This window comes from Octodon degus, unplaced genomic scaffold, assembly GCF_000260255.1.
Source record: "Octodon degus isolate 3935 unplaced genomic scaffold, OctDeg1.0 scaffold00087, whole genome shotgun sequence".
In the NCBI taxonomy this organism is placed as follows: domain Eukaryota; kingdom Metazoa; phylum Chordata; class Mammalia; order Rodentia; family Octodontidae; genus Octodon; species Octodon degus.
The window spans coordinates 2,748,196-2,775,237 of NW_004524663.1; the positions used below are offsets into that span (position 1 = coordinate 2,748,196).

General features: G+C 46.2%; 1 protein-coding gene and 1 pseudogene across 6 annotated transcripts in view; both read left to right on the plus strand.

Annotated features, from left to right (window-relative positions):
• Trpm3 (transient receptor potential cation channel subfamily M member 3) overlaps positions 1 to 26,551 on the plus strand; it is a 333,483-nt gene extending 306,932 nt beyond the window's left edge. For 4 of the 5 annotated variants that reach the window (XM_004637157.2, XM_023721896.1, XM_023721895.1 and 1 more), the window contains exons 22-25: positions 16,880 to 17,030; positions 17,118 to 17,317; positions 19,659 to 19,791; positions 23,198 to 26,551. In XM_004637157.2, the coding sequence (XP_004637214.1) occupies positions 16,880 to 17,030; positions 17,118 to 17,317; positions 19,659 to 19,791; positions 23,198 to 24,650 (1,937 nt within the window). In that variant the 3' untranslated portion in view covers positions 24,651 to 26,551. The remainder of the gene's footprint in view (positions 1 to 16,879; positions 17,031 to 17,117; positions 17,318 to 19,658; positions 19,792 to 23,197) is intronic. The other variant, XM_023721897.1, reaches the window with a different exon arrangement.
• Positions 13,576 to 13,945, plus strand: LOC111818315 (annotated as a pseudogene). Its single transcript, XR_002822339.1, has one exon. The product of XR_002822339.1 is annotated as a small nuclear ribonucleoprotein G pseudogene (transcript).
• Positions 26,552 to 27,042: the final 491 nt, after the last annotated feature.

Sequence of the window (27,042 nt, forward strand, 5' to 3'; positions counted from 1 at the left end):
AATGTTGTTGGTAAAATGATACCACCTTACTTTCAAATACTCTAATAAACATAGTCAACTACGTTGATTTTTTGGAAAAGGGGAAAATACAGATTATTTCTTTACAATCTTTTTAAAAAAAAAAAAAAAAAAAAAAAGGAAAACCTTCCCATCTTCACAAAGAAGGGAAATGGGGATTTAAACCTACCTCTAATGTTACATATTTTATGATGGAGTAAAATCATTTAGAACATTTTCAGACTCTCTGCTGGCTTCAGCTTTGGGTGGGATTTTCTGCCTCTGGGGAGACTAAGGTACTTAGGAAAGGAGGGGCTTCATCTGTACCTCGGTGTGCTGTTCTGGGCACAGCAGGTGCGGCAGATGCCGCATGCCAAGCCACAGCGAGCAAAGCTGCGCTTGCGCCCTGGTGCCATCAGTAGAACCTACCCCCTCTCCCAGGCCGCTCACTGTGAAGTGTTCATCTATCTAGAAAAGTTGCCTTTGCTCAAAGCAGATTAGAATGAGCTTTTCCTTGGTGGGCTACTCTTGGGCCAATAAAGGCAGGAAAGCTGTGGGTGGACAGGGCACAGAGAGAACCCCGCGCAGGCCTCGCACCCATTCCAGGGGCCTCTGTTTCTTCATGGTAGGTGACCTGCAGAGGAGGCCAAGGTCCTGTTGAGACTGCGCTGGTCCCCTGGGTGCTGGGAGTGTCCCTATTTCTTCTAAGGGCATCGGAGATCTGTTAGGACAAAGAAAAGTCATGGAGGGGGGCTTACTTAGTGCACAAGAAGCCATGAGACAGGAGCTGGCACGGAGGAAGGACAATCGCTGTTTCTTTCACAGATCCAGTGAAGGCTTGCGATAAGAAGATGCCCTATCACTATAGTTATCTCATCAGAGCCTGCCTTTATCCTCTGAGATCCTTTCAAAGGCACGTATGATCCTCTCCTCTCCTCTGAGGAGAGAAGGCTCGGAGGTTCTGCCCTGCATGCCTTCAGACAGGGCCTTCCTCTGCTCCCAGAACACCGCAGGCCTCTGCCTCTGCCTCTGCCTCTGCCTTGCAGCACGTGCCACACAGCACCCTCTCACCAGACCCCACGGACCTCCTTGGCCAAGACCAAATGGAGGCATCCACGGGCCGGCAAGATAGCTCAGGGGACTAAAGTGCCTGCTTAGGCAAGCTTAGGCAGCATACAGGGACCATGGTTCAATCCCTGGCACCACATGCCATGCCAGTCCCGCCCCCAGGGTGGGCTGAGCAAATAAATACATAAACAAACAAACAAGCTGGAGGGTTTCTGCCCTGCTCTGCTTTTTTTTTTTTTTTTTTTTTAAATTATATTCGGTACAGGGTCTCACTCCACAGCTTGGACTTGCAGTGATCCTCCAGCTTTCAGCCTCCCCAGCGCAGAGCACTTCCCACCTTCTACCTCCCACTCAGCTTATTCATTCCTGACGCTCCTGTTTCTGCTCCTTCTGCCACCATCACCACTCACATGGGCCAGCATGGAGGCCTCCCCAGGGCAGAGCACAGAGGGGCCGGGCTCTCTGCTCTTGTGCTCACTGGGGTGAACCAAATCCTCACAAGACAGCCCCACTCGTAGGGAGGGCTCCACAAATACACGCTGAACGAACACCAAGGAAAGCAGATGTGCACCGCCATCATTAGCGTTATCATCATTCCTATTGTCATGATTGAATCAGGCTTCTGGACAAGGAAACCGAGGCTCAGACACAAGGGGATACAGAGGACCAAGTGTCAGATCGAGGTCTCTAACCCAACCTATCCAAGTTAGGGCCTGTATCTAGTGACTTCAAGGAATGATTCAGTGGGTCATGGATAATTACCAAATCAACTGGATGATAGGGTTGCGGGGACTGTTTACATACCCACACCAAGAGCCTGAGATATAGCGCATTGGCATAAGCACCTCCCTGGTGAGCACATGGTCCACAGTTTGTTCCTCCATACAAAGTAAATAAATAAATAAATATCCAGACCTAGATGACCAACAGAGGGCCTTTCCAGTCCTCTCCTTCCTATATCCCACCTGCTCCTGAATTTGATTGGCATCTGAGGTTGTGGATTTTAACAGATAAATCAAGATGAAAACTGGTCATTTATTTTAAAGGAGGAAAGGTTTACTTTAGCTAGCACATTTACTTGAACTGACTGGTGTCAGAATGGGTGAGTCCACTGTCCAAGGGTGCGCTGTCCCCCAACTCCTTTCCCACGTCACAACGGCGGTGTTTACATTCACAACACACCCGCCAGGGCCGGGCGCCGGCATCTGAGCCTGCCAACAGCTGTTCAGACTCTAAGCAGAACGTGGGCTGCATGCTATCGTGCTATCCCAAGTCTTTGATGTGCGTGGATCACGCGTGGAAGCGTGAAAAGCTCCAGGTGTAAGAGTAAACAGAGAGGAGCAGCCAGAGCACAGAGCGTGGGATCTGGGGGCAGCGAGGAGGGGCGGGCACAGACCAGGAAGCGCGAGGGCGGATCAGCCCAGGGGCCAGAGCGGCAGCAAGTGGATTTCTCTCCTAGTCACTTACCAGGGAATTTGTAAACAGTGTCTGCGGGAGCTTGAGTCTGTTTATATACACAAAGCTGATATGGGGGCCTTATTGAGTGCTTTGTGGATGTCTGACCACTTGGGCACAATCCAGAGAGCCCCGACTGGGACTGGCACAGCCTCGTAGCCCCGAAGCTCATCTGCACAGAGATGAGCAGTCGGGCTCGCTGCATGGGTCCTGCGAGGCACAGGCAACCTTGCTGTGTGACATTCTTCATTAGTACAAGACAGCCCCTCTCGTCCCTCTTCAGATGTTCCAAAGAATGTAAATGCCCTAACCATGTAGGTTTCCAGGAAATCGTGTGTCTGTCTTGTGTATCCCACTGTAAACAAATCAATGCTTTCTCTTGAAGACCAGGATTGTTGGACCCTCGGTGGTCAGGCCGCAAAAAGGGCACTGCGCTCCCCAGAACCCGGGTGGGAGGGACCCTCGCCTGCGCTTGGCTCTGAAGTACAGCAGTGCGATGGAAGGGCTGTCTGAGAACATCATTGTGCAGAGCTACGAAGAGCACATTAGCACGCACACCTGGAAGAGCACTACCTGAGTACCGCACTTCCCTTGTTCTCTAATTTTTTTTTCACAACTGATTAATAGGACAGTTTTGATAATCAATACATTGTACATTGTTATCTTCTTAGTGGTTATCCATAGTACAAGAAGCAGACAGGATATTCTGTCCAAACACTATTAGTACACCTCTTTTTTCTCTTTGAATTAAGTGAAAGTAGCTGTAAATTTATCCTATTTTGTATATATAAATACAAAAATGATCATTCCTTTTTATCTTTTTTTATTGTCTGTCAGAGGTGAATTTTGGCATCTAAATACTATAGGTGTTTGAATTTAACTAAACAATCTAACACTGTCTAACAATCTATAATAGTAGTGGGTTATCCTCAGAAGTTATTGACTTGAGCCTTTTACAGCTCATCATATTAATATGGCTTTACTTTATATACTTCATTTTTATACTTTTCTGCTGGATGCTTAAGACCAAGATATAGCAAGACCTATATAACAAAAAATGTAACTTTTGTGTCTGGTAAGGTCAGTCAAGTACTCTCAGGATTTATCCTGTAGCCCTGTATCGCCCTTTGTACATCCTTTTGTCAGTGTCAGACATGTGGATGAGTCACAGCCATTGCTTGACCAATTTGCTCTCTGTGAAAGCACTAAATTTGTTGTTGTTCAGAAAAGAAAAGGCTTATCTAATCCTACTCACCCCAAGAAAATAGCAAAATGAATTTTCAATGACAAAGAGAAAGAGAGTCCAGGGTCTTCACTTCCATCCTCCAGGTCCTTCTGCCAGTCCCCATTGGGTCACAGCCTGCTCCCTGACCCCAGAGTCCCCGCAGACACTGCCTGGTCTGTGGCTTCACTCTGGGTGCTAGTGACCCAACTGGAGAACAAGGTTGATGCAAAGAAGTGGAATGGCTCAAACTAGATTAAAAGAAAATCAGTGAGAAGCACTCAAAAAGAAACCGAAGAGGTACTCAGAGATGGGGAGCAGAAGGCGTGACTCAAACCCACTGGAATGGACTTAGGGTAGCTTCAGAAAGGTAGCCACTGCCCCCTGACTACTCTCCTCTGCTTCTCTCTACTTGTCCCCAGCCTCAATTGCCTGTCATCTCTCCCACTCTCTCTTGCCCAATCCCTCAATCCCTCCTCTATTCTCTCACCTTCTTTCTTTCTCAAATGTCTTGCTTCACTTTTAAATAGCCTATGTAGTCTTACTCCCCCTGACCTTTCTTGCTTTCTTTTTTTTTTTTTTTGGTTTTGGGTTTGGTTTTGTTTGAGACAGTTTGTTGTATACTCCAGGTTAGACTTAAATTCACAATCCTGCCTCAGCCTCCTGAGGGCTAGAATTACAGGTGTGTGCTACCATGCCTGGCTCCACAGACTTTTCAGTTAGATAGAAACCATCAGCTAAAGTCTCTGCTCTTCAGATTAATTTCTAAAGACAAAGTGTGGTTAGACACTGGCCACTCAGTGGCTCTTCCTTCTGCAGCAAGGATAGGATCTGCTCCAGTCCCCTGTGACCTGAGGTGGGGATGAGCAGGAAGAGAAGAGAGGAAAGGGTTTTGTCAACCTACAGGAGGACCCAGGATTGCCTTTCCAGCTCTGACAATGGCTGTGTAGGTCATAGTTGCTGACATCCATTGACTAGAGCAACCAACAGGACCACATTCAGAGTAAAGAAAATAGATGCCACCTGTTCAGTGAGAGGCTCTACCATCCCTAACAAAGGAGCTCAGATACAAGGAGGGGAGAGAAACTGAGGCAGCACAGGCTCTCAGCTCTGGCACACCAGGCAAATCACCAACACATCCAACAGCCTTGTGCATATTTCCCTAGGAAGATGGAATAGAACCTTCCTAATAAAAAGTAAGGAATGACAAAGATCAGAATTCTGAAACTCAAATAACAGCAAATAAGTGACAAATTTGCCTCAAAGAAAAGCTATACAGAATAGAAAAAACCTGAGATAACAAAGATAATTCATTTCTCTCCCCTCCCCAAGACACACACACACACACACACACACACACACACACACACACCATACCTAGACTTACAACATTCAGCTTTCCAATGTGCAAGATTAGGAAATAAAATTGACTCAACCTAACAATGCTTTCTGGATAGGACAACAAAATTCTGCAACTATCAGGTAGACCACACGTCAAGAGTGCCTCAAAGAGTTAGAGGCTGTGTTGTTGATCCCCAGTTTGAGCATATTTTAAAAGACTTTTGCCCCTCTTCACAGGACCATGGAGTAATGGAATGTTGGGACCAGAGTTTAGAGATCTCTTAACCTTGTGTTTCTCAGCATTTTCTGTACTTAGTCACACACTCATTCACTATTTTGTACCTCTGTTCTACTGCTTGGAATTTTTAAACTAACTCATGTTTAAAGATTCAATGTACTTTTAAAAAATCTATCATTGCCCTAAGTTGAAAAACATTATCATTTGACATAAATAGAAAATAACCATAAATTAAACAGAATGAAAACACCATGCTGGTATGAAATTCTCACAGATCCTTGAGTCTTCAGCCTGCCCAGATTTTACCAAAAGGGGAGCCCTGCAAATGGGAAACAGGTGCTGAGGAAATATTACTCTCAAACCAACAATGTCTTTTGGATGGCATCTAGAAGTCCTTAGAAGGTGACCACCTTGTCACTTTCTGATCAATGTAATACAATGCTTTGCTCCTGCATCCTAAAACCATCTTGGGCTTCTTGTGCCACAGCTACGTTGCCCTGTAAGAAAAAATCAATAGTCTTCCTCCCTATGTGTACAAATGAAGGGACCCAGGCTACTAATTTCCAATGGTTGCCTTGCAGCTCTATCCCTACTAGTCAGTATTTTACCCATCTTACCCTGGTTAGGGAAGGGGGAAAAAGTAAGCCACAAAAAAAATTAAAAAGGGACCAGCCAGTTGCCAGTGCTTTTGACTCTGCAGAATCAGTGATCCTTGGATTCCAGTCACCTCTGCTCTTCCTGTCCTCCATTAGTAGCAGACATTGGCAGTCACCTATCCAAAGAAATAGAAGTGCTCCATGCTTCTCCAGAGAAAACTTCTGCCTGGACTGACCATGATGTAAGACCTTCAGATAAGGAAACTTTTAGAAAGCTATAGCTGCACCAAGGGAGACATAGCCAGTAGGCTCAACAAAGAGAGGAAAGGGCCAGAGGACAGAGTCATCTAAATCAAATTCACCCTTGGAAGGAGCCACCAGAGCTGTGTTCATGACCTCCTAAGTCCTCCTTGGCAAACTGTTCGGGTTTTCAAAAGGGGATAGAGAAATCCTCTTTGTCTCATTACCTTTTCAAGATGGATTTTTAGTTGAAAATCCTTTCTTTGCAAAATGAATTATTATAAATGCAGGCTGCTGCTCAGCTAAGCTCTTTATTCCACTGCCTGTGGGGTGGTCTCTGCTGTGAGGCCCTATCTTCAGGCAGGAGAGAAAGGGACACTCTTCGGGAAATATCCTTCTTCCTAAAGGATATTTAAGGATAAGGCTGCTTCTATCGAACATTGGTCAGTGTTTCACTTTAAATTTTCCCTACTTTGGGGAAACAATATGGTGTGCACATTAAAGAAATGAACATTTCCTTCCCCTGTATAAGGTGAACTTAAAAAGACATTAGGACCTATGCCTGATACCTATTGTAGGAACCTAACTTTTACTCTGGTCTTTAAACTTCAGTGTGTTCCATATACCCACTTCTTGATCGGAACAGTTCAGACATTATTCATGTCAACAGGAACAAGAAAAAAAAATATTAGATGTTCCTAGGACTTAGGAAGCTGAGGCAGGAGGATTGCGAATTTGAGGTAAACAAGACTATGTAAGGCTTTCAAGGACAACCTGGACTACACAGTGCAACTTTGTCTTCCAAAACTAAAACATAAAAAAGGGGAAAAAGCAGAGAAAAAAAATCAGATTTCCATCAGACTGTCTGTATCTTTCTTCATAATTGAGCGATTCCTCTCAAAGCCATCTTAGCTTTTCCAAAAAAAGGAAGGACACAAAGGAAGGAGACCTTGTGGTCCGCCATGCTTGAGTGGACATCCTGGTTCTCTTTTCCTGCTAGTCCCCAGAGACTGGCAGAGACACTAAAGCTTTCCAAGCCTCAATTCTTCCTCCGTAAAATGGGGACAATATTATGTATAATGTCAAAGCTCTGTAAAGCTCAGGGCCTTGCATAAGCATTCTGGAAGTAGTCACCAGCAAAATTGCATTGGAAAGGCCACTAAAGTAGAGTAATGTACACGCAGGCATGGAGGAACAGAGAGCTCCCATTCACATCAGCTCCATTTGTCACTGCAGCTCCTTGCTGGTTGCCACTGGCACATAGCAGGAACTGAGTGTTGTTTTCGTAAATAATAGCAAGGGGAGCATGCCCGCCATCCCAGTACTCGGAAGGCTGAGGGAGAAGGATCATTGCAAATTCGAGACCAGCACTGGCTACAAAGTGAGCTCAAGGCCAGCCTGAACTACATAGTGAGACCCTGTGTCAAAAAGACAGTAACAGTAATAATAGCAATAATAACAACTGATAATTTTGCCATTTTTGCTTACTAGCCTTGTGGAGTTGGATAGGTAATTCACACACCTTCAGCATGTATTTCCTCAACTGTAAAACAGGAGCAACACAATTCTTCCAGAACTGCTAGGATGCTTGCAGGCAGTGCCAGTGTGAAGGGCCAATCATGGAGGTGAGCACCCAGATGCCACCTCCACAGGTGCTTTCCACATAGGTTTATTCCAAATCTCTCTCTCACCTTCATTTTCTGATAAAGTCAGATGACAGAACAGGGGTCAGCCTTCTTCTGAGGAATCACTCATTATTCAAGCCACCTTTTAAGATAGGCCCATGTTGGGCCAGGGAGATAGCTCAGTGGAATAAGTGCTTGCCTGGCGAGTGCAAGGTCCTGAGTTCAATGCCTGGTACTGCAAAAACTAAATAAACAAGGCCTGTGCCAGATGTGGGCACAGGGCATCTGTGAGAGAAGTCCAAGGACTTTCACAGGAACTCCCTCTCAGGAATGGCAGCATTTAAGACAAGCAGGATAAGCCTGGCACAGCAGCACACGCCTGTGATTACAGCACTCTGGGAGGCTGAGACACAAGGAATGCGAGTGCAAGCTCAGCCTGAGTAACTTCGCAACTTAGCAAAACTTTCTCTCAAAATAAAAACAAAGGGCCAGCCAGATAGCTCCACGGACTAAAGCACCTACTTAGGCAGGTGTAGGGACTGGGGTTCGATCCTCGGGTGCTGTGCTGACCCCTCTCCTGGGGTGCACTGAGACTGTGATTTAGACTTGGCATGGTGGTGCATGCCTATAATGCATGTTTAGGAGGCTGAAAACAGGGGAATTACTACATGTCCTATCTATGTAGGGAGACCCTGTAGACCCTGTACTAAATACATTTTTTTTTTAAAAAAAGTATAAAAACAAAAAAGGGCTGGGTATATAGATCAGTTTGAAAACCCTGGATTTAACCCCCTGTACCATTTAAAACATAAAAAAAGCAAGGATGTCTGCCTCTGGATTTGACCCCTTAGATTCCTTTCTGTACAACTGTGAGTCAGTACAGGTCGGGTTTCAGCCGCGCTGGGTGGGCTCCGGGAGGTTGTGAAGTGGGTCAGAAATGATTTTTCCCACAGACCCCACATTCCCATTGTTAAAGGAGCTAAAAGATGACACTATATCAATTTTATTTGATTGGCTATACTTTTAGGAGTTTTATCTGGAAAAGCATCCTGAGAGAGTCCAAGGCCATGTACTGGCTGGGAGGAAAAGCATATAAGGGCAATTAGCAGTGTCTGCCACAGATGCGAGATGGGGTGTCACGGCTGCTTTGCTATGGAGATGCACACAACAGCACTCAGGGAGAGATTTTCCAGAGCCTTTGCCAAAGAACAAGCATGTTGCTTTCACCTTGGCAATGGCCAAAAACAAAGAAAAACAAAACAATCCGTCGGTTTCTCTTGGGCAGTTTTTTACCATCCTAGGAGCCATCCTACATTGGCAGGCCATGGTAACACACAGTGAGGTCGCAGAGTCCACAGAAAGTAGACACCAACCCAGTGGAGCGCACCGCTGCAGCCCAGAGAGACTAGTGGAAGTCCTGCCTGCATCCACCCTGCAAATATTTATCAAGCAATGAACACGTGCCAGGCAGCTCGACAGGCGGGGTTCTGGTGCTTCGTGAAACAAAATAGATAAAAAGCTTCCCTGAGGCTTGTGTTCCTGTAAGCATGCTCTTGACCCTTATTTTCATTTTGGAGGCTTTGGTTTGAGCTATGGGTTGAACCCAGGGCCTCAGTCATGTTAGGCCAGTGCTGTACCACTGAGCCACATCCCAAGCCATGGGCTCTATAAGTTGAAGAAAGACTGCGCTGGCTGTGCAAACCCAGCTACTGACAGGGCAAAGCAGGAGGCTCATGAGGTTATGACCAGCCTGGACAACTTAGTGAAACCCTGTCTCAAACTTTTAAAAATAAACAATGAATATTGGATATAAAAAAGAAGTGCCAGCCAAAGATATAGCCATCTATATATGGCTATCCACCAGACCCTCACCAATCTATACAGAAAAGGGAGTCCTTTCTTCCTGTCACCCACATCTCCTGGAGGAGTACGACTTGATGGTATTCCTGTCTTGGTGGTCAGTACCCAGTTGTCTGCATCTGCCTGTGAGAGCATGCTTAGCAGAAATGGCCAATTCAGCTTCCCACTGTGGGACGTCTCCAGGTGGTCCACATAAATAAACCAGGGGTAATCTGAATTTACAAATGCTAGATCCCTTTGAGTTTGACAAGAACTGCTTGGATGGAGCCTTTCTCCTCTGTGCCTATACCCTAGCATAATCTATGCAAGATCAGCTTCTAGAACAACTTTTCCTCACTTCAGAGGTAGCTGCCTCTGTCCAGAGGCTTGGCCAAAGTTCCCCAACTGCATATACCCCTTTGTGCTTCATAACAGTTTGAATCTATGGTCAACTTCTGAGATGGAGTCTTATTATACAAAAGGAAAAGTCAGATTCTATGTTGTGGACCCTTTAATAGTTTGCATTTCAGGAAGGAACAACAGTGGCCTCTAGCTCCTGAAATTTCAACATTGATTCAACCTGGTACTGGACCAAAATCTGTGTCCCTGTCTGTTCCTTCCAATCTTTCTAAGTCTACCGAAGATTCCCCTCAGAAGTAGGGTACCCTCAATGCAAGCATCTTCTATCACTGGGCTGTGGACAAGGAATGGCAGGTGGGTGCCAGTACTGTCAGGACTCTTAGATGTAAGAGATAGAAATTCACTTCAAAGTGACCGAGGAGAAGATTGACATATTCATGTACTTGGAGAGGGCTGGTTCCAGGAATGATGGGATTAGGAACCAGCTTCCATTCTCCGCGATGGTGTCACTCTTGGGTAAGGCCCACTAGTCCAATCAAAGGCGATGCTTCTTTTCTCTGCTCAGTCAGGATTGGGTACCATGTCCACCTCTGCATCAATCACTGCAATCAGGGAATAAAGCAGACTTACTGATCTTCTCCTCACAATGGATTTGGAGTTAATCTCACCCAGACTTCCTGGGCTGAAAGAGAATTTTCTGTCACTCAGGGGAAAGTACAGTGCTCTTACCAGAAAAAGGAGTGGGTCCCACTCAGGCGGAATCCACACAAGTCTACGACAAGGATTCACTGTCACTGGTGCAGAGGGGGCAACAGGACACCACTGGATATCAGGGTAGTGGCGACTGTGCCCTCACTTTTTCAAGAGAACAGGAAGAAAAAAAAAAAACACCCAAGCATCAGATTCCAAAGCCAGGAAAGGAGGAAACAGCGGTAACCACCAACCCATGTTCCCTAAACATCCACTCATGGGCTATCAGGGGTCTGTGTGTCTCGGGCTTTTCCCTGGGAACATGAGCCCCCAGATACTGGTTGGTACCATATAACAATCCAAATAACTTCTCCTCCTCCTCCTCCTCCTCCTCCTCCTCCTCCTTGAAATCTGCTGCTTGTCAGGGCTTTAAGGTATCCAGTTCCATCTTCATCAGTGACAGACACAGTGTGAGTCACTGTACTTTCTAGCAGATAAATACCCAGAACAAGTACATCATTAGGAGACATTATAGAGCAATGTTTTGCACTACCTCCCATATATAATGTTCACTGCTTCTTTGCTGGTATTACCAAATGAAGGCTATCTCTTAATGATTCACTTTTATTATCATCATTCCTGTCACAAGGATCTTCTCGTTCATCCCTGCTGCACTGTTGCTGTAGAATCTAGACGGTATTTCTCACTCTAATCCTGACTACCCGACTACCCTGTGTGACTCAGGCTGACAGGACTACCGCAATGCAAGCAGAAGTGTCCCTCTAGGGCCACCACATGAGCTCATACCACACACTAACACAGTGTTCTTTCTTCTACTAAGTTGTAAGCTCCTTAACAAGCGTTATCTCTGATTCCCAAGATGCCCTGTAGCCAGCATATTTTAACTACTCAATAAGTATTTGTAGGTAAGTGCTATGTTTAGTGATTGTAAAACAGAGAGAACTAAGACATGGCTCCTCAATCCAAGAAGCCTAAAGTTCCTTAATTACCAAAATAGCAGTATTCAGGATGACACCAGTTAATGCTCACTGAAAGTTGTGCGCTAAATACTGAGCCATGTGCTTTGCTTTCTATAGTGGTTGGGGTGGAGTTTCATCTTGATTGACTTTAGGATCTGTCCGGGGATTGGTGGAACGCATTTGGAGTTGTTCCTGGGTGGGCCTTGGGATCTCCGCCTGTTCCATTGCCCCTCCCACTCTGGACTCCGCCCTCCTGGCTCCTGCCCTGTACTAAGCAACTGTCCTCTGCTGTTTCCTTCTGCCCTAATGTCGAGGAGCCAGCCAATTGTGGGCTGAAGTTGTGACCACATTAGATAGCTCCTTCTGGGGCCGAGGAGATGGCTCTGTAGAATAGGTGCTTCCCTGGCAAGTTCAATTCCTGGTTTTGTAAGAAAAAAAGAAAAAAAGAAAAAAAAATCTCCTTCCTTTATATTGTGGGCATTAGCCATTGCATCGTAGAAACCAAAAAAAAAGGTAATACAGAAAACTGGTACCAAGGAAATAGGGTTGTTACTGAGACTATACCTAACCATGTGGTTTAGAAAACCTTGAAACTGGTTTGCAAGAGGAAGCTGGAAAGGTTTGAAGATTATAGCAAGAGAAGCCTTTGAATGTTCCAAACAGAGACTTCTGGGAGGTTCTGGTCAGACGTTGGAAGACCAGAATGCTGCAGAAATGCAGAGAGTAAAGGCCATGCACGGGAAGTTTAAGGTAGGAACCAGGACTTCATTGGCAGCTGGACTGGAGCCAATGCGTGTTCCACTGTGGCTAAAAATTTGAATACCTCTAACCCATCTCCTGTGATTTTATAGGAGACTGAGATTGAGGGCAGTAGACTAACTCATCTGGTAAAGACAGCCTAACATTCACACTATGTCATGGGTACTGCTGGTTGCTTTGAACCAGATTTACAGTGAACACTAGAGATGAAGGACAAAACAGAACAATTAGAAAAAAATTAAGGACCCAAATAGAACCACGTTGAGGCCAAAGGAGGCGAGCCTGCTGGGAAGATTAGCATCACTGAAAAGAAAGCAAGTACTTTTTATAGGGACAGGAAGAAAGACGCCTAAGGGGCATATCAAGAATTAGCGAGACTTTAGTCTTTGAAGGATCAAGAGTACAAAAGCTGTCACCCTTTATTCTGAGAATAGCACCTCATGAGGGACTGTTTCCCCAGGATTCATTTCGCTGTGCCCAGACATCTAGGCACTTGGAGGCTGACACAGCTATGGTCCACGGAGAGCTGTCGGCTACTTCTGCTGACAGCGACTTTGATGTCATCCACATGATGCTGGTTTTACTGGCATTTGGAAAACAAGAGTTATACAGCCAGCGAGGCTTAGACCTAAATTTCAGAGGAACACCTGAAAAGCCAGCTAAGGAGCTCCTGAGTGGGCTGTGAAGGAGACTGTGGAAGTGAAGCCAACAGTGTGGCAGAGACATCAGGAAGTCAAGGATGCCAGGACCTGGGGGTGGGGGTTCTGCTGAGGAAAGTCTCAGGCCATGAATAGAACCAGCCAGAAGGGGAGGCTGTGTGGGGTCCAACCAGCAAAACCATAGAGGTGAAGCTACCTCCAAGACCTTTCGAGCTCACTTCTTGCACTCTGTACCCTGAATTCTGGACGTGGAACTACAGAACTTAATGTCTGCCTTGCTGATGTTCAGTCTTGCTTTGGGCTCATTCTTTTCTATCCTCCTAGTCCTCCCTTTTAGGATACAAATGTTTTCCCTGAGACATTGTACCTCACAATTAGGTAGTTCTTGTTTTTATTTTTATAGAGGTTCCCAGCCAAGGGTTTGCCTTCAGCCTTAGAACAGACTTGGGCTTTTGAAAAGCCTGGAATTAGACGGAGGTTGTAGATTCCTTTCAAAGGCTCCCTGAGCCCATCGACTAGACAAGATGAGCAAAGCTCACCCTCCCGAGCTGAAAAAATTTATGGACAAGAAGTTATCATTGAAATTGAATGGTGGCAGACATGTCCAAGGAATATTGGGAGGATTTGATCCCTTCATGAATCTTGTGATAGATGAATGTGTGGAGATGGCAACTAGTGGGCAACAGAACAACATTGGAATGGTGGTAATACGAGGAAATAGTATCATCATGTTGGAAGCCTTGGAACGAGTTTAAATAATGACTGCTGAGCAGAAAAATTCATGCTCCTCCTCCAAGTGCTACTTTCACTGACTGAAGATTGGGTCATACACATTTTCATATATTAAATTTTTGTTAAATAAACTTTTGTAATAGTCAAAAAAAAAAAAAGAAAAGAAAAGAAAAGCCTGGAATTGTTGAGACACTGGGCAAAGGATTGTATGCTGGATAGTTGTATTATTTTAGTGAATTGTGGGCTCACTGTCTTTACTTCGGTACCATTAAAGGAAAGTATTTAGATTTAGGTGTAGGTTTGGCTAGCAAGTTGAAAAGGGGTGAAATGGGGGGGTTTGAAAGAGAGTTTCAACTTAATTGGCCTTGGGGTGCATGGTGCACATCAGTGGAGTACACTTCTACAGGTGTCTGGGTGAGCCCTGAGGCATACACCGGGGTCTATGTCTACTTCTTCACCTTCCACTCTAATTCCCTTTCCCTGCTGTACTTCAAGGCTGTGGTGAACCAAGCAGCTCTGCTGGGCCACATCCTTCACCATCATGTATCTGTCTTGTAGCCAGCATCAGCTGAACAGAAAGTAGGAGCAAATTGAACCCCTTGTCCTTTAACTGTGTGTGTCAGGTATCACTCCCCCCCAATGACAGAGCTGGCTCACACTCATGCCTTAGCTCACACGACAAACTTGGCCATGCCACCACAGCAGGCATTATTTCTTCTCCCATTTCACAGGTGAGGAAGGTGAAGCTCGGGGAATAAAGTCTGGTCATCTGAAAATAGTAGATTCAGAGTTTGAACTCAAGACCTCCTAACCACTAAATTAGTGCTACCTCTATAAAGGCAGGAGGAATTAAAGGTTGGAGAAACTAGAGTAAATTAATACCCAATGGGCTGGCAGGGAATTCCCAGGGTCAGTCATAATGACATCAAATCAAGTCTTACTGAAAATACTAAGCTGGTCCAAGTTGTACCTAAGGCGACCCTTTGAGGAGTGGAACAGAGGCACACAAGAGACCTAGAGAGATGCTGTAGCCACTGCTCAAGCAAGGCCCGTGGAAACATACTTGCTCTTCTCCCTGGGAGCCCTCTCAGCTGCAATGCCTTGACAAGCAGCCTTCCCACTGTGCATTTTATGTAGAAGCTAAACAAGTGTGCTTGTCAGCTTTCCATCCTTGTTGCAAAATACATAACATAAGCGACCTAAAAGGGGGAAGGTTTGTTTCAGCTCATGGTTTCAGAAGATTCAGTCTGTGGTCCTTTGGCTCCATTGTGTTGGGCCTGTTGGTGAGCATCATGGTGTCACAGAGCATCATGCTGGAGGGACATGGTCCAGGTTGTGCCTAGAGGGAGAATGGGCAGTGCCAAGAGATGGCACTGGGTGAGCCATCTCCGCAGTTGGGACTTCATCCTGCAACCAGGTGGCCTCTGTCATTGGGTTCTCCTTTCAAGGCAGGAAATGATGAGGACCTCTTACAAGGCTGCTGTGGGTGGTCAGGGCCACGACGACCAACAACAGAGATTCCAGCTCCTAGAAAACGTCCTATTCCAACATCCAATGGTCTTGCAGGCAGAACCAAAGGAAGCACTTTGGCCATCTTGCAGGTCTTAGGAAAAATTTGGTCTTCAAAGTGTGTCAGAAATCATGTACTTTTCCCTGAGCTTCCAGTGGGAGCTCAGTGGGAGCAACTTTAGCAACAACTGAGAATCACCTCAGAAATTTTGAAAGCAGTGGTGATGCCTTGGGCCCCTCAGATTCTAGGGCAGTTGTCTGGGGCAGAGCTGGGCATGGGTGTATTTTCAAGTTCCCTGGGTGGGTGGACGGCCCAGCCACGGGGACTCTGGAGAAGGGACCAGACCGCCCACCCCCTTACAAGGATCTCCAGTCCAGTAGGTTCTGGGTCAGCTCTGCCCACCTTGCTGGCATCCTGTGGCAATGGCTGAGACCTACTGGTGCCCCTGCCCATTCTCACCCCAGCTCCCTGTCACACACAGATGCAAGAGGACCTGTCCTAAGGCCACAGTACCGTGCAGTGCAGCACTTGTTCAGCATTGGGCAGCATTGTCAAGGATTTATTTATTTTCTGGCATACACCTGGGAATGCCAAGTGGGCCCAATATTCAGGCTCTCAGCTGGGGAGATAGCTTGACAGTCTAAGTACAAGGTCCTGAGTTCAATCCCCAGTACCACATACCATGCTGGCCCCAGAACTTCGGGCATACTGTGCCAGCCCTAAATTGGGCATGGTAATGCGTGCCTATAATCCCAATGCTGAGGAGGCTGAGACAGAAGGATCACTATGAGTCTGTATCAAATTAAAAAAAAAAAATTCACGTCCTCACTGATGCTGTCCTACATGTGACTTTCCTCACCCCAACCCCAGATTTTTTGTGTCCCCCATTTGTCCCTTTATTAACTGCAGTTAGCCTTGGTTTCATATGCCCTGAAAGGCACAGGGAATGAAAATGCTGCTGGAGAAAAAGCTAGCAGCTGTGAGCTTCATAACCCAACCCTTTGCCCTCCACACCCTCCTGGTGAAACCCCGTCCTCAGGAGAGGCAGCCTCGAAACACTTCCCAAGGCATTGCTCCTTCTGTCCTGAGACAACAAATCATTAGCTCCAAGGCTTGGGCTGTTTCTTGCGCCAATTAACAGCTGCCCCACTGTTAATTCCCAATCAATAGCCCCAAGATGCTGGCGCTCCTGTGCTGCTGGCCCCCACAGCACATTTTGAAAGTAACTTGCTGGGCAGTACGGCTCTGCTCCTTGCCCCTCCCCAGGAAAGCCCTCACCGAGAATCAAAAGGCATAGAAGAGCCCATCACCACTATCAGGGGCTGAGGGACAGTGGAATGACAGGTTCTTCCAGCTTGGGGAAGCAAGCAGGACTCATTCACTATCTCCTGAAGTGGCAGCCCTTTGGGATATTCATGGAGCTCTCATTTTTGTATTTTGGCTTTTTGGAACTTTATACTGTTTGAGTTGGCTGTGTTTTTCTTCCATCTAAATCCTTCATTCAAATCAATCACATACGTTTCAAGTCGCCACCAGATCTTATTTCTCACCTATGTTGCTTCCTCCAGCTCCCTGTGGACAAAACGAGACCCGGGAGGATGGTAAGATCATCCAGCTGCCTCCCTGCAAGACAGGAGCTTGGATTGTCCCGGCCATCATGGCCTGCTACCTCTTAGTGGCAAACATCCTGCTGGTCAACCTCCTCATTGCCGTCTTCAAGTGAGTGGATGCAGAATGGGAGGGGTAGGTGCTAATGCTTCCAAAAGAAATGAATTTTCTCACTTACTTCTCTCTGGTCCATTTCAGCAATACATTTTTTGAGGTAAAGTCGATATCCAACCAAGTGTGGAAGTTTCAGAGGTATCAGCTGATCATGACTTTCCATGAAAGGCCTGTCCTGCCCCCACCGCTGATCATCTTCAGCCACATGACCATGATTTTCCAGCACCTGTGCTGCCGCTGGAGAAAACATGAGAGTGACCCGGATGAGAGGGACTATGGCCTGAGTGAGTAAACTACCGGGAACAGCCTGGTGACCACAACTGGAAATCCCTAGCACTTCCTCCAGGCACCACGTAGAATGCAGCCTGCAGACTGAAGGGGCCCTCAGACTTGGGAGGAGCTTAAGCAGGTCCTTGGGGCATGGACCATGGTGCTGGGGGAAGACAGGAGATGTTGAAATACAGTGTTCTTAGTTGCATTGCTTCCTTCATGAAACAAAAATGGTCCCAGGCAGGGGCATATCCGCACCTTCAGAGGTCCTAAGCATCTCATTTCCTAGGGCTTCTACCACAAAATACATTAATCATATTAACATACACCCAGTGCTACAGTCTATATCATTTATTTTTGCTTTTGCAGTGCTAGACAGGTCCTCGCTAAGTTGTCCAGGTTGGCCGTGAATTTGAGAGCCTCTCGCCTCAGTCTCCCCAGTAGCTGGGATCACAGGCAGGCTCCACTATATCTACCTTGTATGTCATTTTTAAGCACAGTGACGTGAGCTGAATTTCAGTAACTAAGTTCAGTCTTCCATAAGCATTGTTGGAGCTCTTATTTTTTTTCAGGTATAAACATCTTCCAAAGCCCTAAAGTTTGTACCTATGTGACCTCAAAAATAACTGAGACTCACTTTCCATTACTCAAAACACGAAACAGGAAATCCTCTATCCCCCATCCTCTGTGCTTAGACACAACCAGTGCTTGGAAAAGGCAGCCGTACTTCTACGGACCCTGGGGCAGAGGGCTTCCTTTGTGTCATGCTGTAGCCCATACTGCAGGAAATATATCCTGTCCGCTGCCGCACGTTATGCGGCAAATGCTCTCTGACAGCCGATGCTCAGTTAGCAACACCCAGAGCTCAGCCCTTTGCAAATAGGGTTCTCAAAATGTGGCAAGTGGGCCACCTACACTAACTCCCAGCACCTCCGGGATGGCGGCACAGGTGTCTCCCTCCCTCCGCGTGATCCCAGTATATCTCAAGTTCACAAGAAAGGCCACTGTACTGATTGTCTAACTCTGGATCTCTTAATAATCTCCCTGACTTAGCGACACCCACCGTCTTTCTAAATATTAAAATGGGAGAGTTGGAAAGAGCCGGGATTTCCAAAATCACAGTCTCCATCTGAAACACAAATCTAGGTACATAGAAAGCTTAATGGAGGACAACGGAGGACTTAAACTCTGGGCTTTTGTACCCAGGATCCCCAGGCAGCAGGAGCACCTGGGCTACAGATCAGGAATGGGAGGGCTGTAAGGAGTAACACCTTCAGGGCCCAAGGCCTTTCCCATGATGCTTCAGGGCTAGAAAGAAACTCTTTCCTCCAGAGCACTTAAGAAAGATCTGAGATCTAACATGGAACACAGAGTGATCCAGAGACCATTTCTTTGCAGGCCACAGAATGTGGCAGCCAGCCACTGCGGTGGGTGGAGCCAGCTGCAAAGCTCTGGCTCGTGGCCTTCTGGTTGCCCCCACCATGGCACAGAGTAGAGCATCGCTTGGGGTCTGGACATGGGCGCTGAGCAGCAGAGTGGCTGAGGTCTTGGCAGAGGAGGGTTACACAGCTGGGGCTAGATCAGAAACCCCGAAGAGCCGGGAAGAGACCTTCACCACTCTTCTTAATCAGGGGACGATCCCAGGACACCACCAGCTTCTTGTATGGCTCCAGATAAAAGCACTCAGGTTACATTGTAAAATGTGTTGCATTGATGGAAATTTTAAAAGAATATTCTTATAAAAAGAGCATTGCATGCAGCTAAAGAAATCAAAGTGAAAGGGCCAAGCGAGCAAGTGTTCAGGGCACAGTTTTCCATCTGAAATATTGTGACAGCAGAATGCAGTCCATTCTTGGGGTCCTTGTCCAGGGCCTCTCTCTGTGATTTTAGGACTGAAGCTCAGGTGCCCCCTCCTGATGATGCCCCCTTGCCTCACAGACAGCCGTGTTAGAGATGAGGCCTGGTGTTTTCCTCACGCCCATCTGCTTTACACTCATATTTTCCATGCCCCAGCAAGCTCAAACCAAGGACTCAAAGCAAACAAGAACCATCTCTGGAGAAAAAAAGAATCCCCTAAGGGCCACAGATTCAGGGCTCCAAACCTTTAGAGCAATCTCTGTGATGCTTCAACCGCACGGGACTAGAGAAACACTTGTCCTAGATGTTTTTCCAAAGCAGTTCTCTGATGCAAGTGGCCTATTTGGGTTTAGATTCTATTTGGCTTCAAATCTAGGCTTCCTTCCCTGGCCTTGGGCCTTGATGTATATTAAGAACATCATTAGGCCCATAAATCTGACGCCAGTGTTACTTCTCTGTCTCATGGCTGTCGCTTTTGCTTGTTTCTTTTTTGCACAGAACTCTTCATAACTGATGATGAACTCAAAAAAGTACACGATTTCGAAGAACAATGTATAGAAGAATATTTCAGAGAAAAGGATGATCGATTCAACTCATCCAACGATGAGAGGATCCGTGTGACTTCCGAAAGGTGTGTTCCCCAGTGCCTCCTTAGGGAGCTGTATGTTTGTGGCTGCTTGGCCAGTTGAGTTTGCTTTGTGGTCCCAAAACGAGACCTTTTGGGTTTCCTTGCACTGTCCAAGAAATCCAGGAGCCTCTGGGGGAACACAACATCACCCTCACCCCATGTCTGTGCACGGGAATCCGGACACTGCAGGCTGTAGCAGCTGCCCTCTGAGACAGAAGAAACCGGGAAGGCCAGCCAGAAACTAGGAAGTTCCAGCAGGAACACAGAACAAGAGAGACCAGCCTGACTTGATGCTGTCATGCAGGCTTCTGTTTCATGTTTAGTATCTTGCCCAACAGACGAGGAATGTCCTAGTACCTGACTCATCTGGGTGCTCCATATTTTTCAAAATGCAGCCACAAGAGACTTGTAAGTTGAGGTGGATAACACTGAGAGCTTATTTCTTCCAAAGCTGATTAGGTTTCTTCTTTTCATAGAACAAGGTAAAAAAAAAAAAAAAATAGAAGCAAGTTTTTTTCTAACCAATGGTTATATGCACTTTTAGATCCCATTGACCAAATAGATTTGAGGACCAGTGGGGCTGTTTCTTTAATCTCCAAATAAAAAGCAGGGAATCCTTTAAGTCTGATAACTCCAGGTGCATGTAAAAGCTCTAACATTTTCTTATTTTTCTGTTTGCTATAGACTCAAAATGTTCATTCCAGACCAGTACATACCAAAGCTCGGCATTTAGAAACTAGTTTTTTATTTTTGCTTTTTTTGAGAGAGGGTCTTACAAAATAGAACAATTTTCTGATCATATAAAGTGAAGGAATTTTCTGGCAAACAGAAAGGAGCTGTAAACCTAAAGGTCTCTCTCACTCCAAGGCCTTGAAAAGCCATTTACTGATGGATACACAGCCAAGTGACTCCCAGAGCCCTGGGCCGCGTGCACACAGATTTCCACAGCGGATGTCTGTGGGCCTTGGATGTGCTTTTAGAATTCAGGAAAGCCACATACCCAGTAGGAGAGAAAGGGAGAGGAAAAATACTGCTAAGACGCCAGAAGCCATGGCCTCTCTGCAACCAGGGGGAGAAGCTGACACCCCTACCTGTGAGCACCCTGGAGGGAAGGCGCTCTGGCACACCACCAGGCTGCCAGCCCAGCACACCCTGTAAGTGTGCGTGCACCTCCCTCCTGTAACCCCTTATAGCCACTCCCTCCTGAGGGAAAGGCTTCATTACAGAGCCCTGTCCTCAAACAGGGTAGACAAGGTGAGTGGTGCACAACACAGACCCACAGCCAAGTCCTGGACATCAGCACGACCCTCTACAGGAATGGGGACCTGCAGGAACAGTTATGTCCTTGTGACCAGGCCCAGGTTCCTAAACCCTAGTCTCCCTGTTTCTGTGCCTGACATCTGTGTTATCTTTAAGGTTTTATTGTAATTGTTTTGGGAATTTTTGCATTTGTAAACATATCAAAAAATAACATCTTGGGGCCGGGGAAATGGCTCAGTGGAATAAGCTCTTCCCTGGCAAGCGCAAGGACCTGAGTTCAATCCCTGGTTCCACCAAAAAGAAAAAAAAAATAAAATCTTGCAACACTGAAACTGTACTCAACACAACAGAGGTCAGGGGTCCAGGAGGAAACAGAGCATGACCAAGAGCTGAGCGGATCCCACACGCCTGTCTTATGCGTCCTCTAGGACAGGTGCCTTCTCAGCAGAGTGGCAGGCGGTAACTCCAGTCCTATTTACAATCTGTGACAGCACTCTGTACACACATGTGCTTGTATGTAGATACGCTTTGATAGGCACACAATGGGGTTCATCTAAGTCAACTGTGCGCTTTCCATTTTGTATATTGAATATTGCATAATTCCATTTTAATGTGTGACAACCCCCGTACAAAGATTTGAAGTCAGAAACACTAAGGAGGGCTTGTTCCCCTCTCAGGGGCACCTGCCACCTCGCTTCCTTCCAGGCTCCTGTTGTGATCACCCCTGAGTTATTCTGAAATGAGCTGCTCAGTGTCTGCAAATGTGAGAGACGAGAAGTTACATGAAGACTTTCTCCCATAAATACCTTATTTTTCACAATGGCTTTTACCTATCTTTCTGTCTTGGTTTCTTTCTTTCCTGAAAGTGTCATTTTATGGACCTATTTCCTTGTGGACTCCCAGCGAGTCACAAATTCTTATCCTTAAAGTCTCATTTCATCTGCTCAGTTGCTTGATCAGAATCAGCTCCAAGTGGCTACCACCATGACCCAGAGCTCTTGGCTGGCTCCTGAGACCAACTCATATGTGTGATGCCTACCCATTTACACCTCATTTTTCATAAAACAAATTTAAAACATTACAGGAAGTACCCTAGTCATAGAACAAGCATATATAAATTTGACCCTAGAGCTTTTCTTTTGCATAACTCTGTATTTCTTCTTATTAGTTAGGTCCATGAGCCACATGACCAGGCAGTTAGATGGTTAGAGGTTAAATACACCAAGAATTCGGTAAAAGAGTACCAAATAAACCAGTTTACCCCTGTTCTTGGCAAGACTGACACTCCTGTCCAGCTCAGAGCCCATAGGGAGTTAGCAATAGTTCTGAGCCCTGTGCCTCCCTGCCCAGTTCACTCCTGGGGACCACATGTCTCCATCCTTGGCTTCCCCTGCAGAGCCTCTTCCTGGAATGCTCATGTCCCTGTGCATCTGAGCTGTGTCCAGTTCACTGCTAGGGCAGGTCCTGCTCTTCCACTGCCTGTTCTTTGTGCCCCTGTACAGCCTGTCACCTGATAGCTTTCTCTATGACTCTGGGTCCTGGGGCTGAGGACAGGGCACCAGGAAGCTATGGCCAGAAGATGTTTCACAGCGCTTGGGCTGGTGATCACACACAATCACGCCAGATGAGCGCCTTTTTATTTCAAATATAAATCTTATATGTGCTGAGCTCCAGAAAGAACAGGAGGAAAAATAAAGCTATGCTGCTCTTTGTTACACTTCAGTTCTGAAAGGGAGCAGAACCCAGAGCTGAGGGCATGCTAAATGGAAAGCTGAAAACCACTGGGAAGTGCCAGGCGTGGTGCGTCTATGTGTAGTCCCAGCTCCTCAAAGGAGTCAAGGAGTTTAGACCAGCAGAGACAACATAGCTAGAGTCTGACTCAAAATAAAAATTAAAAGAAAAAGGAAAACCCACTGACTAGATTCTTTCTACAGCCTCCTCCATCGCACAAGGATTTGGATGCTGTGATTCTTGATGAAGGATCAGTGCACTCTCCCCAGCCCTCCTGTTACCTGAGACCCTCCGCCTCCCTGTGGGATGGCAGCCGTGCTGGCACCATGGTGTGGGTACTCTGTGACACTTACCCTCTTTGCTCCCTAATCCCCCACAGACATCACTTCCCTAGTGACTCCTCTTTCCTCTCACACAGAGTGGAGAACATGTCCATGCGGCTGGAGGAAGTCAACGAGAGAGAGCACTCCATGAAGGCCTCGCTCCAGACCGTGGACATCCGGCTGGCACAGCTCGAGGACCTCATCGGACGCATGGCCACAGCTCTGGAGCGCCTGACGGGCCTGGAGCGCGCCGAGTCCAACAAAATCCGCTCCAGGACCTCCTCGGACTGCACAGACGCCGCCTACATTGTCCGCCAGAGCAGCTTCAACAGCCAGGAGGGGAACACCTTCAAGCTCCAAGAGAGTATAGACCCTGCAGGTGAGGAGACCTTGTCCCCAACTTCTCCAACCTTAATGCCCCGTATGCGAAGCCACTCGTTCTATTCAGTCAATATGAAAGACAAAGGTGGTATAGAAAAGTTGGAGAGTATTTTTAAAGAAAGGTCCCTAAGCCTACACCGGGCTACTAGTTCCCACTCAGTAGCAAAAGAATCCAAAGCTCCTGCAGCACCTACAAACACCTTGGCCATTGTTCCGGATTCCAGAAGGCCATCTTCATGCATTGACATCTATGTCTCCACCATGGATGAGCTCCACTGTGATATCGACCCCCTGGACAATTCCATGAACATCCTTGGGCTGGGCGAGCCAAGCTTCTCGACGCTGGCACCTTCCACAGCCCCTTCTAGCAGTGCCTACGCAACCCTCGCACCCACAGATAGGCCTCCGAGCCGGAGCATTGACTTCGAAGATGTTACCTCCATGGACACTAGATCATTTTCGTCAGACTACACCCACCTCCCAGAATGCCAAAACCCCTGGGACTCAGACCCACCAACGTATCACGCCATTGAGCGCTCCAAGAGCAGCCGCTACCTGGCCACCACGCCCTTCCTTTTAGAAGAGGCCCCTATTGTGAAGTCTCATAGCTTTATGTTTTCTCCTTCAAGGAGTTATTATGCCAACTTTGGGGTGCCCGTGAAAACAGCAGAATACACAAGTATTACAGACTGCATTGACACAAGGTGTGTCAATGCCCCTCAAGTGATTGCTGACAGGGCCACCTTTCCCGGGGGGCTTGGAGACAAAGTGGAGGATTTATCCTGCTGCTATCCTGAACGAGAGGCAGAACTGAGTCACCCTGGCTCTGACAGCGAGGAGAATGAGGCCAGAGGCCGGAGAGCCACTATCGCAATATCCTCACAGGAAGGGGGCAGCTCCGACAGAACCCTGACCAACAACATCACAGTTCCGAAGATAGAGCGCGCCAACAGCTACTCGGCAGAGGAGCCCAGCGCACCACATGCGCACACCAGAAAGAGCCTCTCCATCAGTGACAAACTCGACAGGCAGCGGAACACAGCAAGCCTACGAAATCCCTTCCAGAGGAGTAAGTCCTCCAAGCCAGAGGGCCGAGGGGACAGCCTGTCCATGAGGAGACTGTCCAGGATGTCGGCTTTCCACAGCTTTGAAAGCAAGCACAACTAAACCTTCTTACTCTGCATTGCAGAAGGCTTGAGAATCCTGCCCAACAATTTCCCCTAAACTCACACCTTTCCCCCCCACCCGCTTCCTCAAACCATACCCACTTTATTCTTAGCTCAGCAAAACACATAATGCTTTGGGAGATATTAACACAGTGGTGACTTTGGGGCCACAGATCAAGAAAGTATTTGATCTGACCCAGTGCCAAACGAAGGGGAGTTGAGGCACGTTGGTGTTGCTGGGTAGGGAGGGGAGGACAGAGGGGGAGCAGAAGGTTAGAGATGAATGTGTATCGCCAGGCTCTGCAGGAAGCCATGAGCTGGGGCGCCAATGGGGCTCTCTCCATCCCAGGAGGCGTCTTGTGATTTCCACTCATTATCAAGTCTTAGGTGGCAGGGCTGAATTGCAAAATGAGATACAATCGCCAGCATACAAGATGAGATATTCTAAACTTCAATTCTGTTTTCTTTTCGCATTGGCTCCATCACTGGTGACTGATGAAGAGCATCCTTTTTATTCAGTATAAAGCCGGCAGCAAGCAGTTCTACCTAACGTCCCACAACCTTCTCAGGCCACCACCTCTGTAATTGGTCATTATAAAGAAAAACAAGGTAACAGTCATAGTTCGCCTGTCTCTTATATATTCACTTCTGGTGCCACAAGTGTTTTATCTTTTTTGGAGAAAATAAGGGAACAGAAATGCCTTTATTGTCTTGTAATCAAAATGAAAGAAGAGTTGATGTTAAAAACAAAAGTCACGTGACTTACTGTATACAGCGGGCATTCGAGTATAGTCGAGCAAGCTCAGGATGAATGTAATTAAATAATTTTATATTTTTAAATTTATTTTATATCTCACCTGTCATCCGTGAATTCACTCATTGAGTATGTGAGGTTGATCTTAGAAAAGAAACCCAGTGGGTGGAATTACCCTGAAGTTGCCATACGGGCTGTCGCTGTCTTCTCACCATCCATGTCATGTGTCCTGCTGCTGTGTGACCGCCACCATTTTGCATGACCCCACCATGTCCTCTGAACATCCCCAAGATGTAACCCAATTTCCCACACTCCCATCACATGACCATTTTGTATATGAATATGTGAATATTTTCATACCTAGAGTTTTGCCATCTAATCTGAGCTCAACATAAATTTAATTGGAGTTTTTCAAGGGCTGGTATCTTTTCTATGGAAATGCTCCAAAGTACTTTTTAAGGAAGTTTTCAAAACCATAAATAACCTTAGAATTGACTGGGAATTTGGTATCAACCCAAAGCCATCAGTTGCAGGCATACCATGAATATTTTTCTTACATACAGAGCTATTAAAAAGAAGATACAGTAGGCCAAAATAGAAGGCAAATAAATCATATAGAGTCCTATAGCATATGCTGCTTATATACATATATATGCATTTACAGAGAGACACATGTTTATATATAGTATATAAACAGACATGGAGAGCTTTCCTAAGAGGCTCATACTTTTCTATCTCCTGGAGATAGTGCCATGATTTTTTAATATCTATGAAGTTCCATTGAAAGAATTCATTATAGTATAAGACCAAATGTTGAATTTATGATTTTTAAAATCTATCACTTTAACTTTTCCTTGAACCAAACAAAAGTTATCAAAATAACTCACTACCTGTCCATGGCACCTTTTGACCCAAATCACTTACTGTCTATCTCTTTTATTCCAGTTTCTACTACACAAAGCTATACTATGACTTGTGCAATCTGAACAGAGACACGGTTCTATAGCTGATAGTACTATGAACTCTAAAACAGAGGCATGAACTTCTAGATCCCAATCTGGATTTGAACTGGGATAAAGAAATCTTGACACCCCACCATACCCATATTCCAATTCCTAGTTGGATCACTGAAGTTTCAGAAAATGAAAAAAAAAAAGACCTGTAAGAAAAAAGAGTTGAGGGGCCGGGGAGGTGGCTCAATAGGATAAGCGCTTGACTGGCAAATGCAAAGATCTGAGTTCAATCCCTGGTTCTGCCAAAAAAAAGAAAAAAAGAAAAGAAAAAAGAGTTGAGGTCCCTTGTCCAAGATACTACTTGGTTCTTTTATTCAATGGCAATTATAAATAACAAATTATATCTCATTTTGTGAAATCAAGTAAATTTACTGACAAAACCTCTAGCCTTTCAATATTGGGGGGAAAAGAAAACCTACTCAACCTTTTCAGTACAGAGAGTAACAAGTTCACATAAATGAAGAATTCCTTTTAAATCCTTGGAATTCAGGTGACTCAGTAACTTCTAAGCCCTTCATGGGCATGGTGGTACCTATAATCCCAGCATTTAGGAGGCTGAGGTTTGAGGATTATGAGTTCAAGAGCAGCCTGGGCCACATGGTGAGTTCAAGGCTAACCTGGACTGC